Source organism: Pteropus vampyrus, unplaced genomic scaffold (assembly GCF_000151845.1).
Source record: "Pteropus vampyrus isolate Shadow unplaced genomic scaffold, Pvam_2.0 Scaffold14, whole genome shotgun sequence".
Lineage (NCBI taxonomy): Eukaryota > Metazoa > Chordata > Mammalia > Chiroptera > Pteropodidae > Pteropus > Pteropus vampyrus.
The window spans coordinates 10,663,248-10,682,105 of record NW_011888795.1 but is presented as its reverse complement, the minus strand read 5'-3'; the positions used below and the strand labels follow the sequence as shown (position 1 = coordinate 10,682,105).

General features: G+C 31.8%; 1 protein-coding gene across 4 annotated transcripts in view; it reads left to right on the top strand.

The window, feature by feature from the left end:
• ATP11B (ATPase phospholipid transporting 11B (putative)) overlaps positions 1-18,858 on the top strand; it is a 104,700-nt gene that overhangs the window by 49,768 nt on the left and 36,074 nt on the right. For all 4 annotated transcript variants that reach the window (XM_011382807.2, XM_011382817.2, XM_011382835.2 and 1 more), the window contains exons 13-22: positions 1,127-1,369; positions 1,898-2,073; positions 2,503-2,571; positions 3,839-3,912; positions 3,986-4,089; positions 6,268-6,449; positions 7,721-7,924; positions 13,611-13,764; positions 14,981-15,083; positions 18,006-18,151. In XM_011382807.2, coding sequence (XP_011381109.1) covers positions 1,127-1,369; positions 1,898-2,073; positions 2,503-2,571; positions 3,839-3,912; positions 3,986-4,089; positions 6,268-6,449; positions 7,721-7,924; positions 13,611-13,764; positions 14,981-15,083; positions 18,006-18,151 — 1,455 coding nt within the window. The remainder of the gene's footprint in view (positions 1-1,126; positions 1,370-1,897; positions 2,074-2,502; positions 2,572-3,838; positions 3,913-3,985; positions 4,090-6,267; positions 6,450-7,720; positions 7,925-13,610; positions 13,765-14,980; positions 15,084-18,005; positions 18,152-18,858) is intronic.

Sequence of the window (18,858 nt, the reverse complement as noted above, 5' to 3'; positions counted from 1 at the left end):
TGAACTTAGGCAGAAAGCAGTCAGTCTTTCACCAAATATGATGCTAACTATGGGTTTTTTGTAGATACATTTTATCAGGTTGAGGGAGTACCCTTCTATTCCTAGTTTGTTGAGTGTTTATCATGAAAGAGTATTGGATTTTGTCATGCTTTTTCTATATCTATTAAGATAATCATTTTATTAATAGAATAAAGGGCCAAGTACCATGTTATTATTCTTATGGTGGGTTTCACTGATTGAATATCATATGTTGAACCAATCTTGCATTCCAGGGATAAATCCCACATGTTCACGGTGTATGATCCTTTTTATATGTTTCTGGATTTGGTTTATATCTATTTTCATAAGAGATATTTGGTCTATAATTTTTCGGTGTTTTTTTTTTTACTGGTGGTGATAGCTACCTCTCTTTTTAAATGATGTCTTCCTCAAATTATTATAGCAATAATTAAATTCTCATCATAATCCTAGTTGCGTCAAGACTTGTTCATTCTTCTCTCTGTGGACCTACCTTCTTTTAGGGTTAATATTCTAGAATTAGTCTCAAAGAGTAATAAAATTATTTGTCTTCATCTACTTTTTAAAATATTTTCTTTTTTTAAACATTTTTCCTTTTCACCGAGTTTGTTTCCTGCCCTCAGTTTTAGTTTGTCAATCTATTTTAGACAAATTCCCACCTCTGACTTCTTGGACTGCTGTCATTTTGTATTTCTGTTCCCAGTTCTGTATTATTTCTCTTGGACCAGATACCCTTTCACATCCTGGGTTAATTAAGCATCCCTTCGACCCTTGCTCAGAGATCATTCTTGAGTCCTATTACTTAAAACCACCTTATCCAGGAGTTAGAAAAGAAGTATTAATATCACATTGTAAGTCAGCTACAGATGAACATGAACCTAAAGATGCTACAAACTTCAAAGTGTATATTGATTTAAAGTACTTTCTGGTACCCTGTTTAGTTTCCATGGCATCTTTAATTATTTAATTGTGCTTAGATTATAAGAATCAGTATAGTATATCAATTTTAATAGATAAACTTGACTTTAGGAGACAGAGGTCAAGGTTTTTTTGTTTAACATAGGACCATGAAAACAAAGGTTTGTTTTCTTTTGTTTTCTATCTCTAGGTGGAGTATGTGTTTACAGATAAAACTGGTACACTGACAGAAAATGAGATGCATTTTCGGGAATGTTCAATTAATGGCATAAAATACCAAGAAATCAATGGTAGACTTGTATCCGAAGGACCAACACCAGACTCTTCAGAAGGAAACTTAACTTATCTAAGTAGTTTATCTCATCTTAACAACATATCCCATCTTACATCCAGTTCTTCTTTTAGAACTGGTCCTGAAAATGAAACTGAACTAGTAAGCAATTTTTAAATTAATAAACTAAAATAGTTCTCTTTGTGTTAGTGGGGCAAGGAATATATATTTGAAATGTATATCTGATTGAATACTGAGAATTTGTAGTCATAACCCAGTTTAATTTGTCACTTAATATGTGTTTGCCTTAGTTCTCTAGGTGTTTAAAAGGAACTAAGTTAAGGAAAGCCCTACTGCCATGAAGTAAAGAAGACTTTGATGAAAAATAGAGTTTAAATTTATTTAATACTTTTTGAGGCATCACGTCTTCCACAAAAGAGTTTTCACCTTTACTTATAATTTGCTTATGCTTCCTAAAAAGTTGACGCAAATATGACATTTTATTCTTTGGAGTCAGAAGCAACCAGCTATTATTTAAGCAATTTAAGATTGTAGCATTCTTATTCTAGATCTTAGTTTGTCAAATTATTAACTGTATTTATTGGCATATTTTAGAATTATGTTTCTGGTTTCCTAAAGGTTATTTGAGAATGACATTTATGGTGTGAATATTAATTATTGTTTCTACAGATTAAAGAACATGATCTCTTCTTTAAAGCAGTCAGCCTCTGTCACACTGTACAGATTAGTAATGTTCAGACTGATGGCATTGGTGATGGTCCCTGGCAATCCAGCCTTACACCCTCCCAGTTGGAATACTATGCATCTTCACCAGATGAAAAAGCTCTAGTGGAAGCTGCTGCAAGGTAATTTAGTCTAATCTCCAAATCTTCAGAGAAACACCTTTTAAATAAAAATGTGAAATACTAGAAAATTATTTTAAATGATCAGACAAAATTCATAAACATATATGTAGAAGTATATTTTAAATTTTGAATGAGAATTTGAAATTTGTCATTCATTTTGTTAGCTTATAATAGTTATATTTTGAAGTGGCCTCTTTAAAAATCTGGTTACTATGAAATATGAATAATGTAATTGTGAGAATACTTATGTGTGTATTGTTTTGGGCCTTCAAGTTCTTAAAAATAATGCTATATTCGAAAGAAATATTTTAAAAATATTTTAATCTTAATGTTTTAAATGTTTTTATTCAAGCTAAGTTATAATGACGTAGTGTGAAATGTGAAATATCATTCCTTAAATCTTATAAAATTTCTCCTTTTGCTTCCTAGAATTGGCATTGTGTTTATTGGCAATACTGAAGAAACTATGGAAGTTAAAACACTTGGAAAACTGGAACGGTGAATTTTTTTTCTATATTGAATTTTTCTATATATTAAATATTTAGTATAGAACAGAAATAGGTAAACTATGGCCCAGATATGTACAAATCTGGCCTTCAGCCTGTTTTTGTACAGCCCACAAACTACATGACATTTTTAAAGGGTTGTTTAAAAAAAAGAATATGCAGTAGAGATCATATATGGCCTACAAAGCCTAAAATATTTACTATCTGGCCCTTTACAGAAAAAGTTTACTGACCTCTGCTCTAGAATGATGTCAGTATTGCATTGTATCTCATCACAGTAATAACCATATTCTGTTCTGAATCTTCCATCTGTTTTTTAGCTTAATGGTTTTTAATTTACTTACATGTTTATTTTTAGACACTTCTGGGGTAATGATTTTCATAAGTTTCTACTTTATATTTTCTACGATTTTATCTTTTAAACATTAAGAAACAGATGTCTTATTTCTACTGTTTGATAAATTAGTCCATTATTTATATCTTTCATGGTTTTATCAATTCCAGTCATATCTCAGCTCCAGCTGTGCGGTTCCAAACTATGCTTTTCCAAACTAAATAGAGCCCATTCTTTGGCTGTTTTCATGTGGGAGCCTTTCTGGCTCGTTCCGTCAACTTCAAAATGATCATTCCAATCAGTGTTTTTCTTTGAGATGGGGAAAGCATGGCATAGGTACATTATTGTATAAATTTATCTAGAAGACTTTTCAGGCCACATGTAACCCATCCACACAAAGTTTTTTACAGCTTTCTAGAAAAGCATTTGTTCCCCACCTACACATATGTACCCTGTCTCAGGTTCAGAATCACTGCTATAATGAGCCTCTGTTACTAATGTGAGTGTGTTATATTTCTCAGGTGTGTTGCTAAGAAAAACATGGAGTTGGGCAGATCTGGATCCCAGTCCTTGGCCTGCCACTCACAAACTGATTTGACTTTAGTCCAATTATTTAACCTTTCTGATTTTAATAGTCCTCATTTATAAAAAGAAATAAGACCTACCTCCTTTGGTTCTCATGGGTGTTAAATGACATAAGATATGTCAAGTACATGGCATTTAGTAAATATTCAATAAATGTCACTTTCTTCTGTTTCTAGCTTGTGTTGTTAGTAGTGACTCATAACCAGTTATCTTGAAAATGTAGAGATTAATTTCTTGTACTAAATTAACCATTTTTATCTTTTATAGGGATTCTTTCTAAACATTTACTTAACATTATTCAAAAAAGTAAAGTTTTGTCTTTCTTATTTTTTTTCCTTAGGTACAAACTGCTTCATATTCTGGAATTTGATTCAGATCGTAGGAGAATGAGTGTAATTGTTCAAGCACCTTCAGGTAACCAACCTAAACTTTCATGAATTTTTATTTATCTAACATTAAGAGCTTGATAACTCGTTTTTCTTTTTAGGTGAGAAGTTTTTATTTGCTAAAGGAGCTGAATCATCAATTCTTCCTAAATGTATAGGTGGAGAAATAGAAAAAACCAGAATTCATGTAGATGAATTTGCTTTGGTAAGTGCAAATTTCTATGATTTTATAAACTAAAAGGTAATATTTGAAAGATTTAGGGTTTCATTTTTGCATTAATAATTTATCAAAATTATAGAAATTCTGCAGTTCTTTTATATTATGTGGTTGCATTCTTTGGTTAAAATTTTACTTTTAACCTTCTAAAATATAAGTCTTCTCTTTGAACCTATTGTAGTCAGGGCACTTCTGGCTGCAAGGACCATTCCAATTACTATATTACAAGGGGCGTGTGACTAGAAGAATACAGGTAATCCCAAGGATGTGGAGAACCTGGAACCCTCATGCATTGCTGGTAGAAATATAAATGATATAACCACTTTAGAAAGTAGTTTGGCAGTTCTTTATAGAACATAGAGTAATCTAGAGTTAATATATGACCAGCAGTTCCACTCTAGGTGTACACTCGAGAGAATTGAAAACATGTCTACACAAAAACTTGTACACAAATGTTCTTCTTAGCACCATTATTCCTAATAGCTAAAAAATGGAAACACCCTAATGTCCATCAATAAATGGATTAAATAATGTGTCGTATCCATATAATGGACTGTTATTTGGCCATTAAAAGAAATGAAGTACTAATATATGCCACAACATGGATGAACCTTGAAAAGATTATGCTGAGTGAAAGAGGCTAGTCACAAAAGGCCACATATTCCATTTATATGAAATACCCCAAATAAGCAAATTCATAGTGGTTGCCAGGGCCTGGAGGAAGTAAGGAAAGGGAAGTATCTGCTAATGGATATGTGATTCCTTTGGGTGTGATGAAAATGATCTGGAATTAAATAGTAGTAATAATTGCACAACTCTTTGAATACACTAAAAATTATCGAATTATACTTTTTAAGAAGTGAATTTTATGGTATATGAATTATGTCTCTCTTAATAAAAAATATATAGGAGAATCTTACAGAAACAAAGTGCCACAATTCACGTGAACAGGAAAATTATTAAGCAGTGCTCTCTCAGTCTTAGGACCTCATCATGCTCTCTCATTTCTGCTTTTCTGTAAGTGTATGCTCCATACTCATCTCTGCTCAGCAGCCTCCTTTACTAACTTATGGTTTCTTTTCTCCCATTACTTGTTCTCTAATTTTTTATGATCTGGTTCATGTACCATACTGTAACATCCATGAGAGTAAAGACATTGTTCTCCCTTGCTATCATTCATATTAATGTTCAGAACAGTGTTGGCACATGGTTGGGACTCAATAAATTTTTGTTTTAGAATGAATTAATTTCACATATTAATAACTCTCATGGTCCTTTATCATTTAAGACAGTTATTTATAGGTGCGGGTCATTTGTAAATCAAGGAATGCCAATATTTAGAAATCTGCTAAATAGTTTCATATACTACTTTAAAATCTACCTTTCCAAGTTCTGTTATTAGAACATGTATTTCACGTTTTCTTGAGGAAAAGATAGAGCAAGGAAAGGAACTTTTATAAGTTTTTAGATTTAGATAACAACTTTCAGATGCTAATACCATAAGGAAAATTTGAACCCAGTAGAATCAGATAATCAATTTCATATTCCTAAATTTTGTATGATTCCAGTTCACCAGTGAAGATATAATGATAACAATTTAAAAACATCATTGTCTCCCCAAAATATTGTTTGTTTGATAATGGCCACCTTACAAACTTCTGTATTTAAATTGCATATTTGTCATATCATAAACCCTCAGGAAATTATGGTCCCCTTTGCTTAAAAATAAATCTTATGAAGTAGATAAAAGTGGATTTGTAATGGTTAAAACAGAAGAGTAGCATCTGGGGCTGCCTCTGTCTTGACAGTCCTAAAGGTGCCATTATAGAACCTCTGGCATTCCAGGTAAAAGTTTTAAAACCACAGATAAGATCATCTTTATGATCCTATCTAGGCTATAATATTCTATAATTTAATGACCTTAATTATTTTGAGCAACTTTTTAAGAACTCATCAGAAATTAAAAAGTTATGATAATATGTGTCTCATAACTCAGATCACTAGGGTTTTGTGACACTTCATTTATTTCCTATCAAGAGATGATAGGACCTTTTAAATTATTTTAAATTGATATTTAGTAATGGAGTCTTCAGTTTATTTCATTGACTGCTTGATTCCCCATTAGTTATTTTTGTTCAATTTTTGTCTTTAATTTTTCTGTTTTAGAAAGGACTAAGAACTCTGTGCATGGCCTATAGACAATTAACATCTAAAGAGTATGAGGTAATAGATAGACGCTTATTTGAAGCCAGGACTGCCTTGCAGCAACGGGAAGAGAAATTGGCAAATGTCTTCCAGTTCATAGAGAAAGATCTGATATTACTTGGAGCTACAGCAGTAGAAGACAGGTAAGTATCATATAAATAGGCTATGTTATTTTTCTCTCACAAGAATTTCTTTAGCCAAGTGTTTCTAACTTATGACAAATTCCATTTATTAACACCCTATAATATTTAAAATCAAAATAGAGAGTTAAAGCCTTACTTTTTCCTAGTTAGTATATGCAATTTTTCTTCTAGCCAGATACCTGAAATAGGTGGAAAAAAATCTAGCTATGTATAATTTTGCTTATGGACTTGAATATTTAGAATATGTCTTAGTGTGTCACATACAAAGACTTTAAACATCTGCTTAGTTCTCCAGCCTCACTTCCCACCACTGCCTCCTTCCACTTTATGCTTCAACAGTACCAAACTGTCTGTAGATCTTCTCCAAACAACTGTTTCTGTTTTGTGGCTTTGTTCCTGGGCAAGGCTGTGTCTTCTGCTTGATCACTCTTCCCTTATCTATATGTGAATACCTATTCATACAGTACAGCTCAGATGTTACCACCACTCAGTAAGACTTTTTTTCTTACTCCTAACAGGATTAAAACTTCTGTTTTTTGTGAAGTCTCCATGTTTTGTAGGTAGTTCTATGTTATCCTTATGTCAGTACGTTGTTATTATTTTAGAGACTTTCCTCTATTTAAGCCTGTGAATTCCTTGAATTGCATTTATTTTTTATCTTTGTTCTTCAGCATTAATCTCAATGTGAGTTTCACAGTTTCTTGAATTGAATTCTTTCAATTAAATTGAATTTTACAAATTAATCCTGTTTTCCTCAGCCTCTTAGATCTACAGGTTTTTGCATATTTTAATCTAGATTTTCATTTACTTTTCAGTTATTTTCATGAGATTTCTGAGACTCACCCAAAGTTATGTAGTCTCTTTATTATCCACACTTTAATTTTTGAACCACTGATGTGAGAGATTTCCTTCAAAAAAAAAAGAGAAAAATCTTCTAATTTGAAATTTAAGATTTTCTAATAAAATAGGTTATGAAGACCATATACTTAATTTGGTTCTGTACAAACCAACTTTGAAGATATACTCTTAAAATAGGAGGTTGTAGATTTTTATATTAACTAGATGATCACTAATTTGTTTATTTGTTTTTTACCTAATGGGAAAAAATTTCAGTTATATTACTGAACTCAATATTACTGTAACATTCCTAGGTCAAGAAGTCCAGAACTTACTTGTACTTTGTGGTTTATACTTAAAATACAGCCCAAAAAAGTACTTTCTACTACAAATTTTGTTGTTGTTGTTGTTGTTGTTTTTAATTTTATTTTTAGACTACAAGATAAAGTACGAGAAACTATTGAAGCATTGAGAATGGCTGGTATCAAAGTATGGGTACTTACTGGAGATAAACATGAAACAGCTGTTAGTGTGAGTTTATCATGTGGACATTTTCACAGAACCATGAATATCCTTGAACTTATAAACCAGAAATCAGACAGTGAATGTGCTGAACAATTGAGGCAGCTTGCCAGAAGGTAAGAATATAATTCTCTGGATCATAGAGTTCAGGGATAAGCAAACTATGGCCCACTGCCTGTTTTTTATAGACCATAAGCCCAAAATAATTTATATATTTTTGATGGATGGAAAATAATCCAAAGAATAATATTTAATGTTGTGGAAATTATATGAAATTCAAATTTTGGTGTCTGTAAATAAAGTTTTATTGGAACACATAAAAAAGCATTTGGTGAACACTTTTGCACTACAGCAGCACAGTTGAGTAGTTACAACAGAGACCTTATAGAGCACTTTTATGTTTTCTCACTGCTGCTTGATATACTAAAAATTAGTGACACAGTCATACCTCAAAAGTGTTTTGAGTGCCACACATATTGCCATATGACATTCTACTATATTTTTATTAATGTTTATTCATTATGTCCAAATAAGAAAAATAGACTTTTAAAGTCACACTTTTAAAGCACAGTAGTGTTAATTATTTTGCTATCGATTTAGATGCAAAGCATTGTATTACTCAGTGACACTTTAATATGCTCCCCTGTTTGAAAAGACATATTTAAAGATGAAATAAAATCTCATTACAGATATTGTATTAAAATGTAAAATCTCCTTACAGATCATCATTAACAGATGGACATTTGCAATTGATTTTGATGATAGGGAACATTAAATTTGGACCCTAATTAAGCAAAATGCTATTTCTGCCCCCCCCCCAAAATTTCCATTTTTCTCATTACTAGACTTGTAGTATTGAAAAAATTATACTCAATTGCTACTATTACATTTTTTAATTAGTAAAAATTTTGTTCGTAATATAAGTACCTACATTATAGCCTTAATTTAGTCTTTTAGCTCATAAAACCTACAACTGAAATATTTACTTTTGGCCCTTTACAGAAAACATTTGCCAACCCTTGATTTAGGTCACATGACCAAACTGAGAAATCAGCCTGCACTTTACTCTCCAAAGATAATTACATAAGTATTTGTACTCTAAATTCATTCTCTTTTTTTAAATCTAGTTTTTATATACAGATCAACTTTAGGAGCCCCCTTTTAACACAGTCTAATTTTTTCAATTATTTTAGGTGTACTTTAGTGTATCAGGGTTGCTTGTATGTAGATATTTAAGTCTCCTACAGGTTCCTGTCATTTGCAGTATTGTAATAGTAGGGCAGAAAAACAAATGTGAAAAGACAATGCCACAGTTTGTCAACATACATTCAGTGTTTTATTTACATTTGTTATACAGGCATTGATGTGGTGCTATACTCTGGATTTCATCAAAGAAAAATTTATTTAAGAGATGTTTTAAAGAATACAGCTCTCAGAAGTTTCTTTGATTGAGTTCAAAAAGATGATTAATCTAGATAATTATACTACAGTTTGGGAGCAGTGCCAACACCATTGGCTGCTTAAACATGTCATTACCATAATGTCAAAGAGAACTCCCTAAAACAAATTAATTGCTCAGTCATTTTATTTTATATGTTTCTTCTAAAATATCATTTCTGATTATAAAAGTAATAAATGTTCATTTAAAAAATACTGGAAATGATCAAGAAGGTAGTGATGATTAATAACAGTACAACCATCTAAAGATAATTATTTGTATTAGCATTTTTTTAAGTCCTATATATATGTACTTTTAGTAAACCCATTAAGATCATGGATATTGTTCATTTCCCTTTTTACATAGATGTTGCATTATAAAGGCAATGAATTTCACATAAATCTATAGAGTTTTGATTTTAGAATTTCAGAAAGTATCTATTCTAAAAATCTTGGATAGAGCAAAGAATTCCATACCGTCAAAAGCTTTAGTTTATATATACATTCCTTCACAAACTTATATTGATTATCTCCTATCAAAGCATTTGGAACACAGTCATATAAGGCAGTGGTCTCCAATCTTTTTGGCACCGGGGCCAATTTCATGGAAGACCGTTTTTCCACAGACCTTGGTAGGGGTGGGGTGTTTTCAAGATGATTCAAGCGCAGTACATTTATTACATACTTTATTTCTATTATTATTACATTATAAAAAGCACTTTACTCTCAGCCTGGATTGCATGCCATGGTGACTCATTAATCCTAACAGTTGGATCTCAATATCCTCTGCTATTTCATCATTTCTTCAAGTTATGGTGCTAGCGGAAAGAGGAACACATCTTTTGAACTGCAGCCTCTCTTAAAAAGTTCACGATAAATGTCCTTAGCAGTAGGCAGGATCAATTTTTCACTAATAGTAAAGGGCTTTTAGAAATGTGGTTAACCACTAAGAATGATGCTTTCAGATCAGACACATTTGATGAAGTGGTGGCCTTCGACAATTGCTTTTGTTCTTCGTGTTCAAGTTTTTTTCTTTTGAAAAACTCCAAAGGTTTGTCTTTTAATACAAGGTGCTTGGTCTCTATGTGGTAAAGCAGTTTTGAGGGTTTCATGGCTTCATTGGATAGCTAGCCACCACATATTATATAAAGTGGGCTTGGAGAATGTGAATCACTTGTTACAATGGAACCCATAATTTAAGTAGGACTCTTGATATTTTCTTTTAAATGCAGCTTTCTTTTTGTTGGCAGTCTTACAGTCTTCTGCTGTCTCATCATTGGGTCTTTCCCCCTTTTCAAGGAGGCTCCCCAGTGACGTTTTTTACTCATTTTGGCTAGGGTTAGTTCGTGGCCTTACCAAAACCAAAACTAACTGAGACAAGTGCGCAGTGTGAGAAGGAGGCATGGACAGAAGTGGTAAATAAAATAATGTGCAGGCCATGCGCGGACTAAAATAAGTGTCAGATTCTGACTTAAAGCCTGCCACCAGCTGCAGCTATATAATTGAAGTGCATCAATTCACTTGCCACTATACAGCCTGCCACCAGATGCACCTTAATTGTCAGTTGCCACTCACTGATAGTATTTTGATATTGAGTCTGCAAGCAATTGCTTTATTATGGTCTCTATGCAGTCAAACCTCTCTGCTAATGTTAATCCATATTTGCATCTGCTCTCCAGTGCTAGCATCACCACCTCGGCTCCACCTCAGATCATCTGGCATTAGATTCTCAGAAGAAGCACTCAGCCTAGGTCCCTTGCATGCACACTTCACAATAGAGTTCGTGGTCCTATGAGAATCTAATGCCAGAGCTCCACCTGATGATCTGAGGTGGCGCTGAGGCAGTGATGCTAGTGCTCGCGAGTGATTACAAATACAGATGAAGCTTCGCATGCTCTCTTGCTGCTCACCTCCTGCTGTGCGGCCCATTTCCTAACAGGCCACAGACCAGTAATGTGGGTGGGGACCCCTCATATAAGTTGTTTGTTTATATATTGTTTACTTTCCAAATATGTGGGAAAAACCAAAGTAAATATATTGTCATAGACCTATCACAACTGAATTGTAACCAAGACAAGAACAGTTTAGCCTAGACAAGTTTAGCCTAGACACAGCTCTGTGGAAGAACTCATGACTGTGTTGTCTCCTAAGAGATGAAATGTTAACTGGTTAGAGAGTGACACCTAGAAGCAAAGGGAGTAGTGTATACACATTCCCAGAGCTGAGTGAGAAGCTCATTCAAGGAATTGGTAGTAGTTAAGTATGGCCAGAGAATAGAATAGAGAAGAGAGGGTATGGAAAGTATTGAGACATGAGGCTACAGAGATGAGCAGATGCTGCCTACTATGTGCCAGAACTGTGAGGTGCTTTTCTATATTTCATAAATATTATTCCATGGATTATGAGATAATATGCTGACTTATGAAGACTTTCCAGAGGAAAACCTAATTTAATGTGCCTTGGGAAGGTTCCCTAGGACAACTGATCTGATCTTTCTCACTCTTGGTTGCTACTTCTTCTGGCATTAAGTGCTCAGGCAGTGCTTAAGCTGCACATATTAGAGGCAGCACAGGTTGCCAAGTAAAGTTTGCCCTATAGGGAGGAAAAACAGTGTAGGTGCTGATTTCAGATTTCGGAGAATTAATAAAGGAAAAAATACATTTTTAAAAAATTTATGTTGTAAATGTGAATTGTTTACACTTGTTAGTTACAGTGCAACACAGTAGTGATTAGGCATACTATGAAAGATTTTAATTTATAAATGTCTTTTTTGATTTCAAAACCCTTTATATTTAGTTTTGGAAGACTAACATCTATCAATATATGTTTAGTTTTTAAAGATTATTACTTATTTAATACTCTTCTCACTTAAAAATGGCAGGTAGAGCCACTATGGAAAATAGTTTAGAGATTCCTCGAAAAATTAAAAATAGAGCTACCTTATGATTAAGCAATCTCACTTCTGGGTATATATCCAAAGGAAATGAAATTACTATCTTCAAGGCATATCTGCATTCCTATTTATTGCAGTATTATTTATAATAGGCAATAATGGAAACAACCATATGATGTGTGAATGGGTAAAGAAAGTGTGTGTGTGTGTGTGTGTGTGTGTCTGTGTGTGTGTGTGTGTAAAGGAATATTATTTAGCCATAAAAAAAGGAAATCTTGCCTTTTATGACAACATGAATGGACCTTGAGGGAATTGTACCAAGTAGAATAAGTCAGAGAAAGACAAATAACTACTATGTGGAATCTAAAAAAGCCAAACTCACAGAAATAGAGAGTAGAATAATAGTTGCCAGGGGCTGGGATATGGGGTAAATGGAGAGATGATGGTCAAAGGGTACAAAAATGTCCAGCTTACATACAACACGAATAAGTTCTGGGGATCTAATATACAGCTGGTGACTATTATTAACAGTACTGTATTATTTAAAAGTTGAGAGTAGATTTTAAATGTTTTCACCACAAAAAAAAAAAAAATGATATTGTGGGAATGGAAGTGTTAACTAACCATTGTGGTAATCATTTTACAGTATATATGTCTATCAAATCACATTGCACACCTTACACTTACATGTGTTACATGTCTGTAATATTGGAATAAAGCTGGAAAAAATAAAATTAAAATGGATATTTCTCAGTAACAATGTGCATCTGCACTGCTGCTTTCATCAAGAGAATCCTTATTATGAAATGGAGAGTGGGGAGAAATAGTTGAACAAAATAGTGTGCCTGGCAATGTAATTGTTTACATACTGATACAAACCTCTTGTCTCTTCTTGGCAACAAATAGTTTGTCCAGCTGCCATACTTTGAGTAGTACTCGTATAGCATATGACCACACGGGAGGTATTATCCATGTTCCACCATAGTAATATCTGGTGTTGCAGTTCATTGTAGGGGTTAATATGAAGAGAGAATTCTGATACTTTCATTCCTTTCCTTCCTACTTACACATAGGTGAATCTAGCTCTTGAATTTTCCTGAACATTGTTGATTTCATTTAATTTTTTAAAATTAGGATTTGTTAAATGTAATAATTTTATTTTTGTAAGACTTTTCATATAATTTGGGAGAATATACTCAAATTATGTGTTATAATTCACATTTTAGAAAATATAGTGACTATATATCAGTTCATTATAAAATTGAATATCATGTTTTACTCATTGTATCAGCCACTCTCAGTTCCTAACTTTCAGATAATACAACTCAGTTCGTTCCCTGACATGTCAGTTTTCTAATAGTAAAGTCTGGATGAATGACCATCTTTCAGAAAGAATCTTTTGTTTACTAAGCAAATGTAAATAATATGACTTCAAAGTGCCCTGTAGAGGATGTAATTATTTTCTCTTTTAGAATTACAGAGGATCATGTGATTCAGCATGGGCTAGTGGTGGATGGGACCAGCCTATCTCTTGCACTCAGGGAGCACGAAAAACTATTTATGGATGTTTGCAGAAATTGTTCAGCTGTATTGTGCTGTCGTATGGCACCACTGCAGAAAGCCAAGGTATGTGTACGTTATAAAAAGTTCCAAAAAGATATATAGATCTAAAAATATTTTTTTAGGTTAATAACTTATTCCATTTAGTGGCATGCAGTATATGAATCTTGCTAGGAGTCAGTCACTTCTCATATTATGACTTTTACCTGTGTACATTAAACCTTTGGAATTTTCAGAGTGAATGTAAAAACTTCAACTGTTCATAATAACCTAGAAAGTCTGTGATGAGTAGCAATTTGTGATTTTCCTGAGACGCAAAATTGAACTGTGATAAAGTTTCACCAGTTAATTTTTACTAGTGAGGGAGCCTGTAAGATTTCAGTTCATCTGTCCTTTCAAATGGTTCTGTTGATATCTGCTTATTCTTGCATTCTCATTAAGTGATAAATAGTAAATTATGAAGTGATAAGTAGTAAATAGAACTTCAGTAAGAAATTGAAAAACCAGTTAACTTGTGATATGAAGCTATATACAGAAAATATTTTAATTTCAGCTATAATTCAAGTAAAAGCCTATACAAATATTTTTTATACTTTCTGATTTGTAATTTGAGGTCTTAGTCTGTATTCTCACATATATCCTTTGAAATGTCCTTCTAAACACTGACTTTCACATATAGGTCTAATAAATTAGACATTCAATTTTTTTTTGGCTTCATGAAATTTTATTACAGCACCTATATTGTAATTTATATCCCCCTGTCTATGGATATTAAAACTAGAGACCAAGTAAAGCTAATGCTTAGGTTCTTTATGAAAGTATATTCAAGAATTCCAAAGAAACATTTATTTTGTTGAATTGAATTTTGATTGCTTTAAAAAAAATTTTTAATTTTATTACAGGAGAAAATAATTATCTTTCCTCTATATCATATGAAAAGAATTTCTTGAAAGAAAAAATTTGGCCTGACAAAGGTCTTTTAAATGTCATTATTTTTTTACACAATTATTATTAAGCTTTTTACAAATTTAAGCTGTATTTAAAAACTCTTGCTTCCCATCTTAAAATCTAAGATAATATTGTTTTGCAGTGTCATTTCTGAAAGACATTTCTATCATGTTAGTAGAGACATACCTCAAAAAGTGAACTCCAGTGCATATTATCTAATATAAAATTAAATTTTTCTACTTCCTACAACAGTCATTTCAGATAAGTGACTTTATATAAATACAAGAAATTTGAAATTTTATCATAGTTAACTAATTAGTTTTATGTCTTTCAGGTAATAAGACTGATAAAAATTTCACCTGAGAAACCTATTACATTGGCTGTTGGCGATGGTGCTAATGATGTAAGCATGATACAAGAAGCACATGTTGGCATAGGTGATTGATTTTTTTTCCTGAACTTTTAAAGTTGATATAATTATTTGGGGATTTAGAATTTTTCTTTTGTAGGCTAAAGTGCAATACAAATACATGAATGAAAATTAAATACAAAATGATAATATACCATAGTATATCCCCATCAGAAGCCTATTATAATTAGCCCAATATTTAGGACATTTTAATTCCAAATTTTCAAGGAAATTAATACCATCTTAGTGAATTTTATCTTTGCCAATTCTCCTTCATAATAAAGTAACTATTATGCCATTTATACCTTTTATTTTTATTTAATTTATTTTTTATTTTTACTTTTTTACGGTGACCTTGGTTAATGAAATCCAGTAAGTTTCAGCTGTACACTTCAGCAATAAAGCATGTATATATTTACACTGTGTGTTCACCTCTCACAGTTAGATTTCTTTCTGTCACCACATATTTGACCCCCTTTACCTCGTCTACCTTCCCTTCCCCTCACCACCTACCCTCTGGTAACCACTAGTCTATAGACCATGTCTAAGAGTCTCTGTTTGTCCTATTCATTTGTTGCTCATTTATACCTTTTAAAGTACTTTCACACATTATTTTTACCTCTCTTAAACTTTAAATTTGTGATTTATATAGTTGCCCTTACAGTTTTCAGTTCTTGTTTTGGAATGTTGTTATTTGTCAGTCTAAAGATTCTACAAGTCATTTTAAAGATAATTTTAGAGATAGGAAATTACACCAAACTATAATATAAAATTTCAAATAATTTTCTAATTAAACAACCTTTATTCTAATGTCCTGTCTCTTTTTGTATTGAATTTTTATTGGATTAAGGATACTAATATTATTTTATTTAAATTATCAATCATTTCCTATTTAAACCATGTTCTGACCTGTCTTCCTCAATGAGTTTATTATACAATTACAGAAGCAAAAGAGAAAAGTATTGGTTTTTCATAAACGGATAAATTTTTAGAATTAGAGTTAAACTAGTCCTGTTCTGGAATTATCTCTCTAATGTCCTGTGATGAGTAGTTATTGGGTCTAATATTTCTAGTGTATCTCTCAAGTCAACTGCTTCCTGTTTAGGATAATTAACTTCATTTTAAAAATACCACTTCGGTAATATCTTCATATACTGTATATTAAAGCATAAAAAGTTTGCAGTATTTATGACAATTTTGATTCTACTATGATAACAGACAGACCAGTGAATAGAATAGATTCAGACATCTGGAAATTGAGAATATAACAAAAGAGATATTTTGGATGAGTAGGGAAACAAATTACTTGGTAAAAAAAAAAAATACTGATAAAACTGGTTAGTTATCTGGAAAATTTTGAGGTTGGATCTCTTTCCATTGCTTATGAGCAAAACAAATTACAGATGGATTAAGGATTTAAATAATTTGTTAAAGACCATAAAAAGTAACAAGAATTTAATGAATAATCCTGTAATTTGAGATATGTAAGGGTCTTTTAAGTACAAAACCAAACAAGGCATGAAACTATAAAGAAAATGATTAATATGTGCGACAGAAGTAAATACTCCCCCAAAACAATTTAAAGGCAAAGTAGTAAAGAATACTTGCAAAATAGATGACAAAGTCTTAATATTCTTAGTATGTGAGGTCTTAACAAATTAAGGAGAATAAAACAAACATTCTAGTAGAAATATGTGGAAAGATCTGAGCTATCAGTTGTCAGAAAAGGAGAAGTCTAAAATGAAAACTGTACCCCAATAAACTTAATTAAAAATTTTTAAAAAATGAAAACTAAATGCATGAAAAAGTATTCAGTCTCACTAATAAAAAATACGAGTTTAAATTGCCTATCAGATTGACAGAGTTACAAAGATTAATAAATCCTGGAGTTGGTAAAGGTATAGATTAACAAATGCTCTTGTGCAATGTTAGTGGGAGTGTAAATTGGTACACCCTGCATTATTAAGTATAACAAAATTTTAAATATGTGCCAATTGACCTGGCAGTCATGCATCCCGAATTTCTTTTAAGGAAATAAATGAATATGTTGACAAAGATGTATATTATAAATATGTTTTGAGAGACAAAAGATTACAAAACAAATAATCTCATTTTTGTATACTTGTTTGTATATATATTAAACACACACACAAAATATGCAGAAAGAAAAATTCTAAAAGGATATAGATCAAAAATAGTGATTTTTCCCTAGGTGTTGTGAATATAGGAGATTGTCTTTACCTATGCACTTTGGAACATTTTGATCCTTTTATTACAAAAATTAAAATTTTTAATTTTGAAAAATAGTTTTTCAGAGCTGCTTCCAGATTGAAAAAACAACCTTGGCCAGTAACTCTTTTAAAACCTAAAGGATTATCATACCTAAAAAAAGTACTCCATATTTATCAGATAAAATTATATACTGATTTCAGATGATACTGTATACTTTTCTTTTAAAAAGCACATTCTGTTTGAGTTATGGATGAAAGTTTTAAAACAGACATGCTCATTTTTGCTAGGTTTGATTATTCAATTACAGTATTTTTTATATTCATTGGAAATAATGAAGTTAAAGCTTTTATAGCATTCTTTCCATTAGAAATCTATTAACTAGTACTTAGTGCTTATTAGTGTAAAAATTGATGTTCTTATTAGATCTTGAACTTTCAATATTATTGTTATATAAATTTTATTTGATATTATATTCTAATTCTTTGAAAATTGATGTTACATGCCTGGTATATATCATAACTTTGTATTAATTACATATTTGATTTCAGTAGAATGACTTTTTAAATGGTTGAGAATCTGCTATCTGCTCTATATTAGGGTACAGTTATCCTAGGTCTGGTTTCAGCTGCTATAGATAGTTAACATATTTGCACCTATATCATGAAAATTACACTTACCAGTTATCAATAAACTTGCCTTTTTGTCCCCTTTCTTACAGGAATTATGGGTAAAGAAGGAAGACAGGCTGCAAGAAACAGTGACTATGCAATAGCTAGATTTAAATTCCTCTCCAAATTGCTTTTTGTTCATGGTCATTTTTATTATATTAGAATAGCTACCCTTGTACAGTACTTTTTTTATAAGGTGAGTTACATGGAGATGTTTTAGAATCAATTATTGATGTAGTAACTTGAAGTTTCAATTTAAGGAATGCTATTACCATACAAATTATTTTTAAAAATTGTTTCTATAAGTAAAAAACAGTTTACTGAATATACTTTATTTTTCATAAATTTTAATGTGTACTGACAGAAAGCAAAGCCAGGGATGCAGGTGACAGATTGACTGGAAAGGCATATAAGAGAACTTTTTATGATAGAAAAGTTCTGTTATTGTGGTGGTGGTTACATAAATTTGTCAAAACACGGCAAAATTTACACTTAAAATTGTTATGTTTTATTCTGTGCAAATTAGAACTGAACTAATTTGATTTCTTTGATGTTATTTTGTCTTTAACCAGTAATGTTTTAATTTCATTATGATGGTTTCAAGCTGTGATTATTAATCTTTTTTGCTATGAATGACCATTTTAGATGCATAAAATACATAAGATTAGAAGGAAACTAATTATGTTGAAGTACTGATCTGACTCTTGACTCTTTTGGGGAAGGTGGGGTTCTGTGGAACTCATGTTAAGAGCCCCTGAGTACCAAGACATTTAATATACCAGAGTGTCCTATATTGCATATATACCTATAATTAAATAATAGATGCAGGCAAGCCAATGAAAGACCACAGGTAGATTACTTATGGCTAATAGATGATAGTAGCAGGTTTTTTCTAGCTTATTA